The sequence below is a fragment of the Onychostruthus taczanowskii genome, unplaced genomic scaffold (genome assembly GCF_017590055.1).
Source record: "Onychostruthus taczanowskii isolate IOZ18803 unplaced genomic scaffold, ASM1759005v1 scaffold28, whole genome shotgun sequence".
Classification (NCBI taxonomy): Eukaryota; Metazoa; Chordata; class Aves; order Passeriformes; family Passeridae; genus Onychostruthus; species Onychostruthus taczanowskii.
Window position 1 is genome coordinate 5,304,372 of NW_024500128.1, and position 17,626 is coordinate 5,321,997.

The 17,626-nt window shown below is 35.6% G+C and overlaps 1 protein-coding gene across 1 annotated transcript in view; it reads left to right on the forward strand.

Annotated features, from left to right (window-relative positions):
- ULK4 (unc-51 like kinase 4) overlaps positions 1-17,626 on the forward strand; it is a 210,022-nt gene that overhangs the window by 91,477 nt on the left and 100,919 nt on the right. Inside the window, exon 31 of the mRNA XM_041407795.1 lies at positions 2,608-2,656. Coding sequence (XP_041263729.1) covers positions 2,608-2,656 — 49 coding nt within the window. The remainder of the gene's footprint in view (positions 1-2,607; positions 2,657-17,626) is intronic.

Consider the following 17,626-nt stretch of genomic DNA (forward strand, 5'->3'; position numbering starts at 1 on the left):
TTGGCTCTAGTTTTGTTTCAGCTTATCTCAGCAGAAAGTATAGCTGACTTTGTAGTGCTGTAACAATTGGGACCACTTCCACTGTTTGAAAACAATTGTTTCGTAATTTACCCTCTACCACAAAAGCATTTTTGTAGGTTCTGCCTAAACTAGGATTGCTTAGCTATTCTTGGTATTTGATTATATTTTACTGCTAATGTGTTCACAGTTTAAATGCTGCTTATGTAGCTAAGTGAGCAGCTTTTGCTGGGGTAAGTAATTCCAATATTCCTAAGCACAAGTAGGCTTGTTCTGGCGAAACTTATTTTGTCAGTATGATTGCTGTTACAGTAGCTGCTTTTTTTGGGAGTCTGTGGGGTTTAAATTACTTTCTTTACAATTCAGTATTGTTATATCTACATCAGCAAAATTCTGTTTTGCGGACATGGACTAGGCTTTTAATTTAACGAGTAGATTTGGCTCTGGAAATTAACCTCAAATATAATAAGTCCTCCTATCTGTAATCCCGGGGCTCTTCTTATGACCTGGCTGTGTCCAAGCTGCCGTAACTGTCTATTTAAGGGTTATTAGATGGCCCAGAGGAGATTAGCTTTCATGTTCTCCTGACCTATTAAAGTAATTTGTTTCCATTGCATATGGAAAAAAAAAAATCCCTCAATTTAATAAGAAGAGAAATTGTCCTTAAATTTAAGCTTCTAAACTTAGAAATAACGAGTTTCTTTCCTTACCTAAACTCTTTTCCCTCTGTTGAGTGTAACATTTCTGTATGCAAGAAAAACTGAACACATTTGTTTGAACAAGGCTATTAGTTTTGTTAAATGTCTGTATGTGGTGCATAAAAGGTTTTTGTTTTGTTGTATTTTGTTATATTTTGAACAGTTTAGTGGATGTGTTTTGCTTGTCTCCAGGTCTACATGCCAGTACTGTACAATGCAACAGATATTCTTATTCCCACCCTTAACTCATATAGATTCTGTATCATAAAATCATTATTACATTTAGGTGAAGGGAAGGATCAGAGAAATAAAAAAAACAGTATGAAAAAGTAAACCATTATTCATACATAATGCATATTTCTGCGTTAGTTAGAAGTAATCCTTAGTTATTCATAGATATTGTTGTTCTCTAAGCATGGCTTTCATTCCTTATTATATCTCCTTTACAAGACATGATTTCAGCAAATATGAACAACCAGGGCCCTTACAAGTGACATTAATTTAAATGAAGCATTTATTTTATAGCCTTTGGATGTCTGTTCTAGCCCCTTCTAATTTATTTTTTTTTTTATTAGAGAAAGTTCATAGAGGAGAATGTGAAATTCCTTTTAGCTGCTTCAGTTCACTGTCTAGTATTTTAGCTTATACTATCCATAAAAATAATGCCTTCTCCTATCTCATTGGACATGAATAAAAGTTCTTAAATGGAACTATGTGATTCTAGGTGTATATGAGTTCTTTTAAACAAATAGCTTACCAAACAGAATGAATCTGATTGTTTTACGAGAAGCCAATATAGAGTTTTACACAGTAAGGCTTCAAACATGAAATTAATACTTATTTTAGTCAGGTATAACTGCTGTTTATTCACAGTGAACTGTGTAATATAAATTGAAATTTTTAACTGCCATACTGCTGGCAAGACGACTTTGTAGAGTTGTACACTGAGATCCCAGACATGCTCTCTGTGTTTGAGGTCTACATTTATCACATGGGCTTCTCAATGCAGTCTTATCTTTGCTGTGTCACAAAGCTAAACCTACCAATTGTTTAAGAAGCACTTCAATGACATTGTGGTGACACAGAAAAAATTTGTGAAACACATAATTGGGTGTTCTCTGTGGTGTTTAGTGAATAGGCATTTAGTATAGTGTGTAAGAAACGGTGACAATCTTTCTTCCAATTAGACAATATAATACAGTAAAAAGCATGTAATCATGTGACTCATATGTCATCATAGTGTATGAGACAAACATGCTTTACGAATACAGTGTTTTGTGCTCCAACAATAGAAAATACTGAATTAATGTAAAGTATTGCTGATTTTTGAGAATATTCTTTCTTTCAGCATATATATGCTGGGTCTTGTCTGATTTTGAAATGCAGAAGAATATAGGTGACTTCTTTTGGGCCACTACTACTCAGCATTGTCAAGTATCCAACAAAAGTATCATATGTTAAATCCAAGAAGTTAGTTAACGTGGCGTACTTTAAAAAAACACCACATGTTTGTAATTTCATTGTGTGCTGAGTCTAATTCAAACAGTTAATGGTGCACTCTAATGGTTTCATAGTATGTACAGTGCTATAGCTGTGGCATTTTATTAATTACTGCCATTAAAAAATGCTAAATTAATTACAATTCAAGTGGGTAGAACGGTATCAATGAAGCAGACCTAGGAGTAATTTCCAAAGCAGTATAACATTGCTGTTTCTGTTTAATATCTGAAATGGAGGTCATTTTTGTTGAGAGGTAGTCAAAGGCTAAGGTTCTGGGTCATGGATCTTGGCAACAGCTATTCTACTGCTCTGTTCCTCTTGTGAGTTTAGTGTGTTAAACAAGAATTTGTTTCCTCTGTTATTAAACAAATCTTAAAATATGTTTTTACAGCCTCCTGGAAGAAATCCATCTTTTTCCAGTTCTTTTCCAAGTCATCTTGGTAAGAATAATTTTTAATATAGATGTATACTCTAACAGGTAGATATCCTATCTCCCTAATCATATCTAACAAGTAGTTTCATTAGCAATGTTGATTAAATAATATGTTTGTAAAATCAAATGGAACAGTCTAACAAAACAGAAGAATCTTGAGTAAGCAGACATTTGGTAGGTTCTCACCAACTAGTCCAGCTGTATAGGACGTTTCTTCAAGATAAGTACTTTTTTCTTTCTTGAATCAAAAAATCCCCTAAAAATAGAATTAATGAGCTTGATTCTTAATTAGAGCTGTATATTTGCTGAGTCCATACAAGAAATGCTGAGGAAGTTGCATTTCATTTAATTGCATCAAATACAAATTTGATACTATTGGCGTGGTAGTCTCAAATCCCACTATTTGCTTTTAGATTTTTTTTCAACATAAAGTATCAAGGATATGATTTTGGGATAGTCACATGTGGAACTTCCATCCCTAAATAGAATCTGCCACTTATAAAGGTCATGAAAACTTTTGGTTTTGTTTCTCTGAAATGTTGCAAAACAAATATGTTAATGAAGGAGATCTTTAGGCTAGTTTGGAAGCTGGGTACTATGCTATCCATTAGCCTTCTTATTGTTAAATTCCAGTCTCTTGCTAATTTTTTAAATTTCTAAGTTTATGAAGTTGTATCAGGTAAGTGTCCTGTCTTGTAAGCGTACTCCTGATGAATCCTAAATAAACATTATGAGTAAATACACATTTATGTAATGCAGACAGATTGCATACTTGCTTTTGTATCATTCTTGAAGTTCAGTCTTATTCAGGGTAAATGATATTCATAAATGGAATTCTGAATCAACTTTGATATTCCTTTCTTAAATTTCAGTATTTTAATCTTCACTCTTCCTTTGCAGTGATTTATTTTACTGCCTATCATTTTGAATCTCTTTAATACTGCATACCTAGATAAGCCATTTTTTATTAAAGTAACCTTGTTAGTGATGATAGATTTTTTTTTTCCAGCAGCATACAGAACATAGGCTTTATGATACTTTTTGTACATATACCTACAAATCTCTTTTTGTGATAAGTATTGAGAATAAAACCATACCTTTCACTGTGCTTCATAGATAATTTTGACCTAGGATGAGTACTAATTTTAAGTATTAATAAAAAACTCGGTAAAATGTGGAAGTAAAATGTTTCATATTAATATCCCTAAATATTTACTTAATATTTGAAATATCTTCAGGTGCTAGAATCTTGAAATTTAAATGTATATATATGTCCTAAACCCTAAACCAAGACAATAGGTGAGTCTTAAGCTTATGAGTATTTGAACACGGTTACAGTCTTTCAAAATATTCCCAGGTATTGAAAATTTTTGTATAATATATCTGTACTTATGGAATTCAAAATGTGTTTGTCATACAGTGTAAGTATGACAACCTGTAGTCAGACATAAATGCTCGATCCTTACCTCCCCACATACAGTTTGACCTCAGGAGTTCTAGAAATAGTTCGGTGTTTTTTTAGGGAGTAAAGCAGTTTAGCTCTAAACTGTCTGCATGACTAGTTCTCTCTCAGGGTTTCACAGCTCTCTTGAAGCCCTATAGGCTGTCTTTGAGCCTATGGTTGGAGTTGGGGAAAAATCCTTCAGCTTTTAGGGGGAAAAAAAAATTCCCCTTTCAACATGCTTTGTTCAGAGAGGGCACCTGTAACTGCTTCAGTTGCCATATACAGCATTTGAGCTTTAACAGTACACTGGCTATGAGCTGTGGCCTTGTTTGGATCAAGGGATGTGAGTTGTTAACAACAGAAACAGCAAAAGAGGGTGGCAACCCCTTCCTCTGTTTTCCGTACAGAAAATTGAATTCAGCAAAAGAGTGGTTGGCAGTTGGGAAAACTCAGGAGCCAGGACTAAATCAGACTGGAAGGATTAATCATTTGGCTGCTTTTGTTTTGAACAGAATAGATTGAACAGGACAGATTAACAAACTTCTTCATTACAGGTTTCTGAAACAATTTTCAGTCATATGGGTGAAGGGAGTTGCACATAATTTGATTCCCATTATTTTCCATAAACTACTCTTGGTCTGGTTTTTACTTTTATCGGTTTCAAGGATCAGCACAAATATTAATGTTGAGATCTGTGTTATTATACCTAGTCCTTTATCAGACCCTAAACTATTGAATTATGCTTCAGAGTCAATACTCCATTTTATTCTGACAGTAATTTAATGTAGAGCTATTACTATCTAGTCCATGGTTTATTACTAGTACCTAGTGATTTCTATGCCAAGACATAATATCCAATGTGTATTTTCTGTGTATCATTAAATATAATTCATATTTTTTTCTGCTGTGCAACTGACAGTACATTGACACTGTTAGACTGCTACTGAAAATACTGTGGGCTTAAAATTGAAAAGCATTTCCAGGAGCAGTCTTTGTTTCTAGGCTGTGCTGCAATCCAAGTGGGATTGAATGTACTAGCTTTAATCTAGCTGGCACAGTAGCAAGGACATGATGGCTTGCAGATACTGAGCAATTCACAAGAAATAAGTTTTAATATGACTGCTTTACACTGCTCATCAGTGTAGAGTTATATTACCTCTTAGACTGCACACTACCTGATGTTGTGGTCTAAGCAGTAACACTGAGATTTGGCAAGTTTTTTTATCCTCTATCATCTCTCTGGACCAGTTAGATCTCTGAATTCAGTCAAAGCATAGAAAAAGTGTCCTTCATGTCACTTATGACTGCAATTTTTTAGTTGTTATAGTTGCCAAGCAAAAAGAACTGGATCAGTGAAAATAATCTATTACTGTCTACCTAAAAAGTTGTTCTAAGAGAATAGCCTTAATTTATCTTCACCTGAACTAGGGTTTAGTCACTGAGTTAATTAGTAAGAGGCTTTAAATAGAGTTCCAGTTCCCCTGGAAACCCTCTGCACTTGTTAATCTCTCAACACTCAGTTGCATTTAGGAAATGCACATTAATGATGTGGTTTGTGAGTATGTGAAAAACCTGAATACAGTTCTTCATTACAGAACTTCAGGGTGAATTCCATGGTTTACCTGAATGCAAATTAATTTCATAGTGCCATGATCCCAGATCCTGGTGCTGGAGGTTACGTAGATTATAAGTAGTCCTACAAAGCAATATGAAGGTGTGACTGCAATATGAGTAGACATCAATCTTGCAATAATGTCTAATGTGGTCAGTGAAAACATAGTGATGTGTATCTGTGGAGAAATTGAGATATTGATAATTTGAGTATTTTCAGGACAGTAAGGGATTGAATAGCAGAAGAAAGTTGACATCATAATGTGAAAAAATTAAAAGGTGCAAACTCCCCTTGGTAGCAAGATTAAATATAGTGAACTAAATTCTATGCCAAAACTTGGGTTGATATAAGGTATAAATACGAAATGCTCTTGTTGACTAAGAAGGGGTTGTAGCAGGAAAAGTGACTGTGGGATATATTTAATGTTGTACTTTCTTACTGCCTTTTACTGCTACATCCTTATTATTTTGTTTCTAATATATTTTGCAATGTCAAACCTATGCCATCTGCTTTCAATATCAGTTTATAATTTACAAAGTATTGATTTTGATTATTATGTTTTAATGCTGGGATGAGATTGATAAAGGATTTGGAAGTGTTTACAAAAAGTGCCTTTTTTGTAAATTAGGGCTATTTGTATTTTAGATTGCTACCAAGATTTTGCTGAGTAGCAAGCAGTGAAGTTGACATAAATGTTATTTTCTGTGTTCTGTTACTTTTAAAAGGGTAACATCATAAATATTACCTGGTCTTCATTTAGTGTTACCTGAATGTAAGCCGTTGCACAGAAAAGAAATTCCATGTAGTTGGTGAAGTTCTGTTTTTCTGCTGCTAAGTTTTAAAACTAAAGTTAATGATGCTTGTGATTAGCAGCTCAGTGCTACTCTGTTTTTAAAGCCCAGTAGTCAATTCTGTGCTTATCCTATTAAAATTTCTGGTGTAGCTTTTAGTCACACCAGCATATTATCACGGCCATCAGTTTTTGCTGTAATTTTTTTCCAAATTTCTGTATCTTAGCAGCCAATTAAAGTTTAAGGCATATTATTTCAATAAAAATTACTTTATAGTAAGATTGAATGTTACAGTTTAGAAATAATATCTTATTATTAAATATGATCTATAGTAGATAGTGTGTTCATGTCTAAACTGCACATGCTATTCAAATACAGTGATTGTTTTATTTATGTTGTCATTCTATTCTTAACACAAGGTAGTCCCCCTCTTCTGTTTGCATTAGTGAAATAATTAAAACTAATTTGAAAATTACGTATTTTAAATTATTTTCCTTCAAATACAGTGGAAAGCTGTTTGCGTGAAAATACAAAATAGATTTTCTTTTACAGTCCTGTTCATGTATTTTTATTTTTCTTAGTTGTGTATAGGTTTGAAAGTTTTATGCTGTGTATCTTGGCATATATTGGACATCTTAAATTAGAGGATCATATACTGTTCATGTTTTTGTAGACTGCAGTCAACCTATGCTTGGGCACTCAAAAAATGCTTCAAAATCATTGTTATGGTGGCAGTCACCAGTGCTTTTAGAAGGTGTGCCTTGCTTACTTTGCTGTAATTGCAGCTGAAAATAGAGTTCAATATTATCACTAAGGGACAGAATATGAGCTAAGCATAATTAAAAGAAAAAAAATGTAATAGTTACATAAGAAATAGATAAACATGCACTTTAAAAGAAGAAACAAGCCATGCCAGCTTTCTTGTGTAGCAACTTCTTTTCAAGAAAGCTATCAATATTGTGGAAATTTTGTCTGAGTAGAGGATACATAGCCATGTATAACTAGATTCCTTTGGTATATTTAGGTTACCTTTTTTTTCAATTTAAAATGATTCTAACCAAAGTACTTCAAGTAGGAAAAAAAAAAAGGTTGTGAAAAATAAGTTGTGTAGCATCCAAGTGAAAGCAATGGTTGGGTTCTTTCATTTTGAGTTTTAATAGGAGAAAAAGGCCACAGGAAATGGTTATGGTCAGAGATGCCACTCCTTGTGATTCAGTTAAAGTAACAAAGCCATCCACTTAGAATGTTTTAAAAATAATAGTTGTTTTATGGAAGTCTCACCTGTGAAAATACTATACAATGATTACAGTCATATATCATCTGAGGGAAGAGGTAGAGGTATTTTGCTGTCTAGCAGCCACATGGATGGTAAGTATAGGAAAACATGGGTCTGAGGTTATTGCAGCATTTAAAGCATTAGTTTACTTGTGTCTGTTAAGGAAAACACCTCCTAGTCCAGTGTAGTGCTCATCTTGTTGGTTGTCTGAAAGAATGGGAAGAATGCTTCTAACTCTTGCAAGTACTCCTAAGCCATCCGGGATGAGTACTTGAAACAAAAGACTAGGAGACTCTTTCTCTTATATTCTGTAAAGAGTACAAGTTTATGCTGTGGAACTCATCTGCTGGGGAAAATTAGCATATTAAATTGGGCAAATAATAAAAGCTCTAGCATTTAGTGTGAATGGGACCTTGGTCTTCTATGCAGTAAATGAGCTTTGACCTAAAATCAGCTCAGTGCTTGCATGAGGAGATTGATGCTGATTGATGGCTCTGGACATCTTGCTCGAGGCTGTAGGCATACTCAATCCTTAATTTAGAATCAACTCTCTAGTAGAAAAATCAACACAAAGGTATCTGGGAATGCTTAGTCTACGTGTGTTTTAAAGAACAGGAAATACTATTTATTTTAATGCCTTAGTGTGGGGTATTCCTATTCCTCTCTGTATGTTTGATGCTGTTACAAAAGTGTTCAATGCAATGGCTCTTTTTGGTGTATTTCACCAGTTCATTACTGCTGTTAGGGAAAACCTGCATTTAAAAGGTAGCTGAAATTAGATTCTAGGAGTGATTTTTATGGCTTCTACAGGATGGACATTAGTTAGAAACCTTAAATGTATCCATAATGAATATCTCCATTTTTTGTCTTTCTCTGAAGTATGCACATTTTCTCAAATCTACTATATTTGATAGCCAAATTGTATGCTGTGGCAGCATATTTAAAACTGCTATGACAGATTAGGAGTGTAATCTATGAGGATTTCTGAAAGTGAAAATGCCAAAACCCTATTTTAATGGGTAGTTTATAAAGCAAAATAATTGCTAATTTTGAAAGGCATTTAATATCCAAAGATGGATTTAGGAGAAACTAGTGAAAAAGTGTTGAACTGTCTTAGAATTTATGTATTTGGAATGAGGAAAAAATTACAAGATATTATTAAAAAAAGATAAATGTAATGCAAGTGTAAAATTTACTATGAGAATGGTTAAAATCCTTTCCAAACTGACAAATTTCTTACCAATGCATTGAAGTATTGTGTCAACATTCAGTAAGGTATTATGTTTATTCTCTTTTTAATGTAAAATCAAATTAATAGGAGTGCTTCTATACACCAAAGAAGACACTGTAAAAGGCACTGTAAAAGTACCATATGTTAATTTCAAGTTTTCCAGGAATAAAATATGGCTCCTCTGGTAGGAATGTTAGGATTTTTCATTACCCTATTTAGTTGCTTAAGCACTTTCAGTTTTAGGATGAGATTCCTGACACTACTTATCTCTTTTAAATTGCTGACTTGAAAATAGTGTATACTTAAAAGGGATAAGCCTGCACATCTGAATTTGTCCTCCTGGAAATAAACATTTCTAAATGGTGCTCTCCTGAGAATATTTTAGCAGGAAGAGGAATCCTACTGAAAGAAAGTTTTATTTTCAGAAACAGATTTTTTTTTTCGTTTTAGTTTCTTTAGTTTAAGTCAGGAGTTTCTGAGGAAGTGTTTATACATATAAATGTTTGATTAGTGCTGAATTGGGTTGTTAATCTGTTATGGTCAACTCATCCCTCCAATTATTAACACTGTACATGGAATGAATTCTTAACAGTTATTCATGTGTAGCTATTGTGTTCTTAACAGATGACAACAAAATTATTAGAAGCCAAAATGCTTGGTATAAACACAATTTCTGATTGTGATTTATAACAAGAATCCATGACATTTGATTTCTTTCCCCAGATGTTGTCATGTGATGTGTGGTGGTTTTGCTTATGGATAGAGCAATCACAGAACCATAGATTGCCTGCAGTTGGAAGGGACTAGTAAGGATCATAGTGTTCAACTCCTGCTACATTCAGAGCTACCTTACTCATCACATAACTAAGAGTGTTGTCCAGGTGCTCCTTGTACTATGTCAGGTTTTATGCTGCAACCACTTCTTGGGGAGCCTCTTCCAGTGCCTAGCCACTCTCTCAGTGAAGACTCTTTACCTGATGTCCAGTCTGAGCTTCCCCTGATGCAGCTCCATTCCATTTCCTCTTGTCTTATTGATGGTGACCAGAGAGAGATCAGCATCTTGCCTCTGCTGCCTCACTTGAGGAGGTCATAGACTGTGATGAGGTCTCCCCTCAGCCTTTTCTCCTCCAAGATGAACAAGCTAAGTGACCTCATCTTCTCCTTGTAGGTCTTCTCTTGAGACCTTGCACCGTTTTATTCACCCTTCTCTGGACACACTCTAATAGTTTGATGTCCTCTTACATTGTAGTGCCTAAACCTTCCCCAGCACTCAAGGTGAAGTCACTCCAGCACAGAGCACAGGAGGACAATCCCCTCTCTTGCCTGGCTGGAGATGCTGTGCCTGAATGCCCCCCAGGACACACTTGGCCCTCCTGGCTGCCAGGGTGCTGCTGACTCATGGTCAACTTGCCATCAGCCAGGACCCCAGCTCCCTTTCCATAGCACTGGTCTCCAGCCCCTTGTTTCCCAGTGATAAGGTCAACAAAAGTTCCCTTTTGCCGAGGCATTTTCCTGCCAATGATGGAAGAAACATTTTGCTTTTTCAATATCATTGTGATTGTATGCTAGACTTTCAGCATTTGATACAACTACAGAGCTTAAGAATTGTCTGTGCTCCAGTCAGTGTGTGGCAGCAGTTCATGAAGATGTCGCCGCCTAACTCTGAGCTAACAACTGCCAGGTTTAAACAGAGCAGGAATTATTTACTTTCCATCTATCACATTGATAAAATTAATGTTTTTGGGGTTTGATACTGTTTTTTTTGTACGGTATTAGTAGCTGGTTTTCAGCCTTTCTTGTAGAGTTGCTTGAGTTAAATAATTTTGCCTGTCTTTAATGCAACCTTCTTTTTGAAGTAGTTAAATGTGCATTTGTTACGAATATTTTTAGAACAAATTCATGAAAAAACTGAAAACTTGAAGTATGTGATTTTTGGGATGAAAAATGGGCTTGTTGACAGAGTAGTGAGAGAATTGAGAGAACTGCTTCCTGTTCCTGCTGCTGATCCACATTTATCCTTGACTCTGGGAAAATTCTATAACCTCTGTTTTTCACCATATGCTTGTTATGCTTCTGTCCTTTGAGCGTACAATAAACTCCTTTACTCTGAGAAAACTCAGCAATTGGTTCTCAGTGTTCTGAAACTAAGCTTGTTTAAGATCCCAGCTGGACCTTATTCAAACAAAATTCTTTAATGATTTTTTCTTATGGTAAGGTGGTGTCTAAACTATAAATGTACATCACAAGAACATAGGGAAGATGAATTCATTAATATTTAGAAAGTATTCAGGTTTTTTTTGTGAGAAGCACTAAGTAAACACATAGTAATACAGGGCAGCCTATTCTATGGCTATATGTCTGAGTAGATCTATCCCCAATAGGGTTGCTGATGGAGAAAGAAGTGAGAGGAAGCAGAGCCATCCTTCAAATAATTTTGATAGTATAAATTGGTATTCTGTATAATAAAATGGAATTTTAAAAAGGTAGAAGTGTTGATAAGGCATATCCTTCTATCATTCTTTTTATTATCTGCAAAATTACTTCTAACCAGTGCTCCTGTTAGGGGAGGGAATAAAATTATTTACTAAATCACCTGAAGTGCCACTTGTGAGAGAAAAATTGAGTCCACAGCATTTGTGACAGCATTATGTTCCTGTGTAGGAAGAAAATTCAGCCACTTACATCTTAAAGGAATTGCTTTCTAATGCTAGACACTAATATTTTAGTGTGCATGCTACCCAGCTGTTTTGGTTTTTTTTTTATTTTATATGCAGTGCTAAGGGACATAAGAAAACTCATGTATAAACAATATTCTTACATGTTTGTTAGTGGTTATTTATTTATCCTGTCCTAAAAGTTGAAAATTTTACAGATAATAAATAGGAATCTAGAAGACTGTGACAAGATTTTAAAGCTAGCTGTAACATAGTGGGTAAGAAAATCACAAACAGGGAGTGAAGTGCCTAGGTATCTGTACCTTGCAAAAATAGTGACCATGATTACTGCTGATACTAGAACACATTTGAGTTTTATGATGATGTGAGTGTTTTCCATTTCTTTGATCTCTCTCTTCATGTTATATATTACTGGTCTTCAATAAGCAGGCAAACATGTGGAGGTGGGTTTTTTCATAAATGTTTCTGCAGTAGTCCAGAGTGGATAGTTATTTTGTGTATTATGGTATAATATCTTACAAGTTGTCTTTTGAAAGAAAATATATTCACAATTTCAAAGAAAAAGTTGTTACAAAGTAATGATCACTGTTGTTCCTTGCATGGCAGATCTATGTATTTATCACATCATTGCCCTGACCATCCCAAGAACAGTTCACAGTGTTGTTCTAAAGTAACCTGGAGCTCAGCTGGGGTCCCTGGTCTTTTTGCATCTTCTCTTGATTGGGACAAACAGGGTGCTGCACGGATGCATGGTGATGATGCAGTTTAAGCTCTGTTCAAAGCAATTAATGAGTAACTGTAACATTTTCCAGAGTTATGGTATGAGGTATGGAATGATCCCTTCAGGGATGACTTAGGATCCAACACAACAGTTGTTTTAGAGGTCTCTGCACCTACAAAGGGTAGAGATTCTGCTTTTTATTGTGTGCTGGCCCTTGGCTGTTGCTTAGAATCCACAAGGTTTGTCCTGTATTTAGAGGATTGCCTGTTGTCCTTTGGACCATGCTGAGTTCTGGTAGTTGGCACCTCCCTTAAACCTCTCCCATTACAAATGTGGTAATAGCGGTTATTCTGAACAACTTTTAAAAATTGTTTTTTTGGAAGGCTAAACTTGTTTGGAATACCTAGTTTTCAAATGCTCTGTTCAGAGAAAAGATTAAAATATATTGTCAAGATGTACTAGTGCTTATCCTGAACCTTTGACATCTTGGAGCAAGCCCACCCTGATGACCAGGAGGTTTGGAGCACATGGCACACATGGAGAGGAGGAGAGAAGAAGATTCATACAACCTTTGCAAAGAAATCTTGGGGGGATCTTTTTCCTGCCTGTAGCTGCCTCATGGGACAGTACAGAGAAGATGCAGCCAGACTTGACTCAGCAGTGCACAGTGGAGGGGCAACAGGATGAACACAAGCTGGAAGATAGGAAATTCAAGCTTGATATAGAAAGTTTTTGCTGTGGGGAGGGTGATCAAACACTGGAATGAGAGGTGAGAGAGATTGTAACACCTCTGTGCTTGGAGACTCTATGCAGCCTGAGCCATGCAGCCAGCTAGACTGGAGAGCTCCAGGGGCACCTTCAACCATATGTTATTCTGTGATTTGATTGTCCCAGTCCAGCTTCCTAAAAATCAACCAACTGGACAAAAATTACCCCACAGGTTAACTCCTAGCATTGTAGCTGCCATAGAGTGAGTTTTATTGAACTTAGAAACATTAACTTCTCTAGACCAGGATCCAAGTGAGTAGTCTTTCAGGTGAGTTTGGGTTTCTGAGCTCTTCATCTTTTTCCTGCTTCTTAATAACTTGTATGGTTTGACCTTTAAGTAAGCAAAGTGGATGAACTGAAGTGGCAATGCTTATTCAGCTAGCTTGGCTGCCCTCCCATTTCTTCTTTTTCTGAGCCATCTACATTTTATACTGCATGAGGGTGGTGTTTTATGAACCAAATCCAAGGTAGACTGTAGGTCAGGCTTGAATGGATAGGTGTATAAAGTCACTGAGTGTTTCTCTCAACTTGTTTTGTCTCTCAATACACACGGACATTTGTGCAGGGTTACCTGAAATATGAGTAGTGTGGGTTTTTTAACAGTATTTTAATCAGGATTTTTAAATTTTGGGATTGATTAGTTTGACTGTTATTGTGGAGAAGTTTTCGTAATGATTTTATTTTTACTTACAAACAGTGCGGCTCTGACCTTTAAGGGAACATGCTAACTTTAGCTTTCCACATGACAGATAAAGCTGATGATATTGGATTTTATTTCTTGGAAAACAAGTTTACTTAAATGTTAACTAACTAAGACTCTTTTTTTTTAACTGTGTGATCTTTAGGACAGTTAAAATTTGTAGAATATTGGAACTATGTAGTAAGAAGACTTTTATAGTATTTAGGTGAAGAATTGTGTGAAAAAACCCCAAACTTCTAAAAGTATGGAAAATACATTACTTTTTGCACTGATAGGGAAATAATTTTTCTTTTATTTGTCATTTTATATTGATAGAAAACTTTAATAAAAGTTCTTCAGTCCTTCATTTTATAGTACTTTGTTCTATCTAGCCCTTCTATCAGGAATGATTCTGTTACTGTTCCTCCAGTCCAGCCTGAAGGAAGGGTTTATAACCTTTTTCCATGCTCACTGAACATTTTATCAGGAATTTCATTTTAGATGACAGATCAGTCTGTCAGTCTTGGGAACTTAAGGCAGAAGGGTATTGAGCTTATGTTCCTTAGTGATGGATTTCACCAACAGCAGCATGAGTGAGAGGTCTGGATTGACCATCACTATGGACAGCCCTAAGGCTTGGATAGAAACACAATTGGTGCTTATGTTCTCTCCCTCTCACTTTTTCAGCAAACACAGTCTTTTAAGAACTTAGAGTTTACAATGCAAAGGTTTTAAAGCAGGGTTGTCTCCCTCTTAAACAGTATTTGGTTTGGTTGGTATTGGTTTAGGGTTTTTTTGTAGTCATAAACCTGTTCAGCATTCACATATTGTTTCATATTGTTTCATCACACTTGGTTTGTGCCTTTTTTGATAGAAGTTGTGTGGATAACCTCCAGGATCTTGTGATTATTCATGTAATTAAAATCCTCTCAAGTTTTTTTGACACCTAATACTACTCACTTTCAGTTTCATTTGCACCCCTTTTCAGAGCAGATACGAAAGCTGTATTTGTTCTGAAGTATTGCACGATGTGAGACTGCTATCTAGGGTCACAGCTCTACATGTGCAGTCATGCAAGATGTGTTGCCATTATCACTCAGGAATGAGATAGTGGTTAGATAAAAACACAGTCTAATAAAAACATCTGTTTAATCCTTTGTCCTGGTCTGGAAAACACACTGAATGTTACTCTTCGTAAGATGAAGTATTGCAACAATAGGCAGAAAAACATCGTGTAAGTTACTCCATGTGTGGATTTTGGGTTCCTCATCTCAAAATGTTTACAGTAGAACTGCAAATAGTGTAAAGAAAAAAAACTAGAGATGGTTAAAGGTCTGGAATGGCCACTGTGAAAGAGATGATCCTTCTGTATGCTTTAATCTGAAAGGTGGTGGTTGATATGTACTTACCATAGTCAAGTGAATAGGGAACAGTATTGCTGCTCACTGTCTCCACTCACACAAGATCTGTATTATAAGAAGTAAAGAAAACTTGCAGATGGCATCTGAAAAATTGACAAAAGGTTAATTTCTTTTTCCTGTAGGGTTATGTTCAGCTTTCAGCTCTGCTGCATGGCATCCTCAGTTTACTTGAATTAAAAAATAGACCGGACAAATTAATGGACCAGAAATCCATTGAGAGCTGTTATGTGTATAAACTCTGCATCTGGCTCAAAGTCTTTGGGCTGTGAATTCCTGGAGGCTAAGGAAAGTGTTCAGTATACCTGTCATGTAGGGCTGCTTCTATTGTGGAGTGTTTTAGATATTTTGTTAGGGTAGGTAGACCTATTTGAACTGAGTCTGATTCTCCTTTATGTACTAAAAATGAGCTTTATGTACTAAAAATGTATTGTGAGATTTTAGTTATTAGCTGCAGAAATTTGCTTTAAAACTCCCATTTTTATTTGAGAAACCAGTTTAATTTTTTATGACTTAAACAGATTGACTTGTTTTCTGAAACAAGTTGTTTCTTAGAGAAATTAGCTAGTTAAAAATACACAGCTTTGTGTTATGAGGTTAATTTTCAGTCTGTGCTGTTTATTTGGCTGGCTGTGGAGTTAAAAATTAACACTAATTTGGGCAATTCACAAAGAAGTCTGGATTTTCTTTAAGAATTAGTATTTAGCCATTGTTTATGAACAAGTTTCAGAGTTGTCAATGTTTAATGTAGCACACTTTTGCAGAATTTTTATTACATCAAAACATCACTCAGTCATTATAATCAGACAATTTTCCCACTTAGGGAAAAAATATTTGGGAGTTGGTTTGAGATGGGTAAAGAGGTAATTATGCTCTTTTTTAATTAGAGATTTGACTGGCATTATCATCTTCAGAATTCATCTTACTTCTGTCACACCCCTTTCCTCCAAAAGTTCATAGCATTTCCTGCCTTTCTTCTACATTTTAATTTAAGCAATGCAACTAAAGTAGTTAATCTTCTAAATTGGTGACTGATTCTGGTGTGAATAAGATTAAACAAATTAAAGTCTTTGTCTTTTGTTGTTCATCCTACCCTACTTTTATCAGTAACTGATAACTCTTACCTCCCATTCTTTAAGCTTTTTTCTTATTCTCAGTCTTGCAGTGCCCACATCGTGGACGCATTTAGTTTTGTTTATTTAGTTCTTTTCCCATAGTCAGATTGTAATTTTGTAATATTCATATATATATGTATGCATGGGTGTGATAAATAAAGCCATAGATATGTGTGTGTGTGAGACAATCTCAATTTCTGTTAGCAATCTTGAAGTCTTTGTGACCTTGTAAGTGCTCTTCGTACTGTATTGTGCCATGTAAAGAAGAAGAAATGTTCCTGGTCCCAAGAGTTCTGTGACAGTTGATTGTGGGCAGCAGAAGTGGGAGCAGGAGAGCAGCCTGGGGAAGCCAGCAGGGCTACTTCTGTCTGTAACTGCTGGCTGGGGCGCAGTCCTGCAGCATTCCCTCACTCCCACCCCATGCTTGGGTCACAGCTGAAGGGCACATGGAGATCTATGGAAGAGGAGAGAATGTAGCACCACAATGCAAATGTATGAAAGTCAGGTGCTGCCAAAAGATTATTTCTAATGTGAGACTTCACAAGTCTTGTACCAAAGTGTGTCCTCTATGACCTTTAACTATCAACTTATGGGAAGAAATCATGACCTTACATAGTTTCTTTGAATTTTATGAAAAATTTTAAATGGGTGATACAGAAAGGAATCGCCATCAATGTTCATCCAAGGTCATTAATGTCTACATTTAAAAATTAATTTATTTTTGCTGTAGAAGCAATATTAATGCAAACTCTTACTACTTCCTCACTTCATGTTTGTCAGGCTGATTAAAAGCGAATTGCTAATTTATTGTTCCTGCTAATGTAAATGTCAAGACAAAGAGAAAGCATTTAAGTAAAAATATATATTGAAGTAAATCTGGGATACATGTTTTTCAGAGTAAGATTTAATGATCTTGTGACCAGAATTTTACTGTGACATGATCACTGTTCTGTCAAACAGCTGAGGTACATCTCTTAATCCCATCTAAATAAATATTGGCATAAGAATGTGGCAGTTGCTGACTGTACCTTTATTGACCAGCTGCATTCTGATGAGTAAGGTACTGAGCTATTGTGTGCTTCACAATGGAGTTTGTAAAAGAATATCGAATGTCCGTGAAAGGTTTCTGGCTGGCAGGGGTTTCCACATTATGCATCTGAACTCTGATCATTTATCTAGAAATTTGTCTGGTTTGGCCTCAGCCATGTATTCTTTATGCATTCCTTGGGTAAATGCCTTCCTGAAGA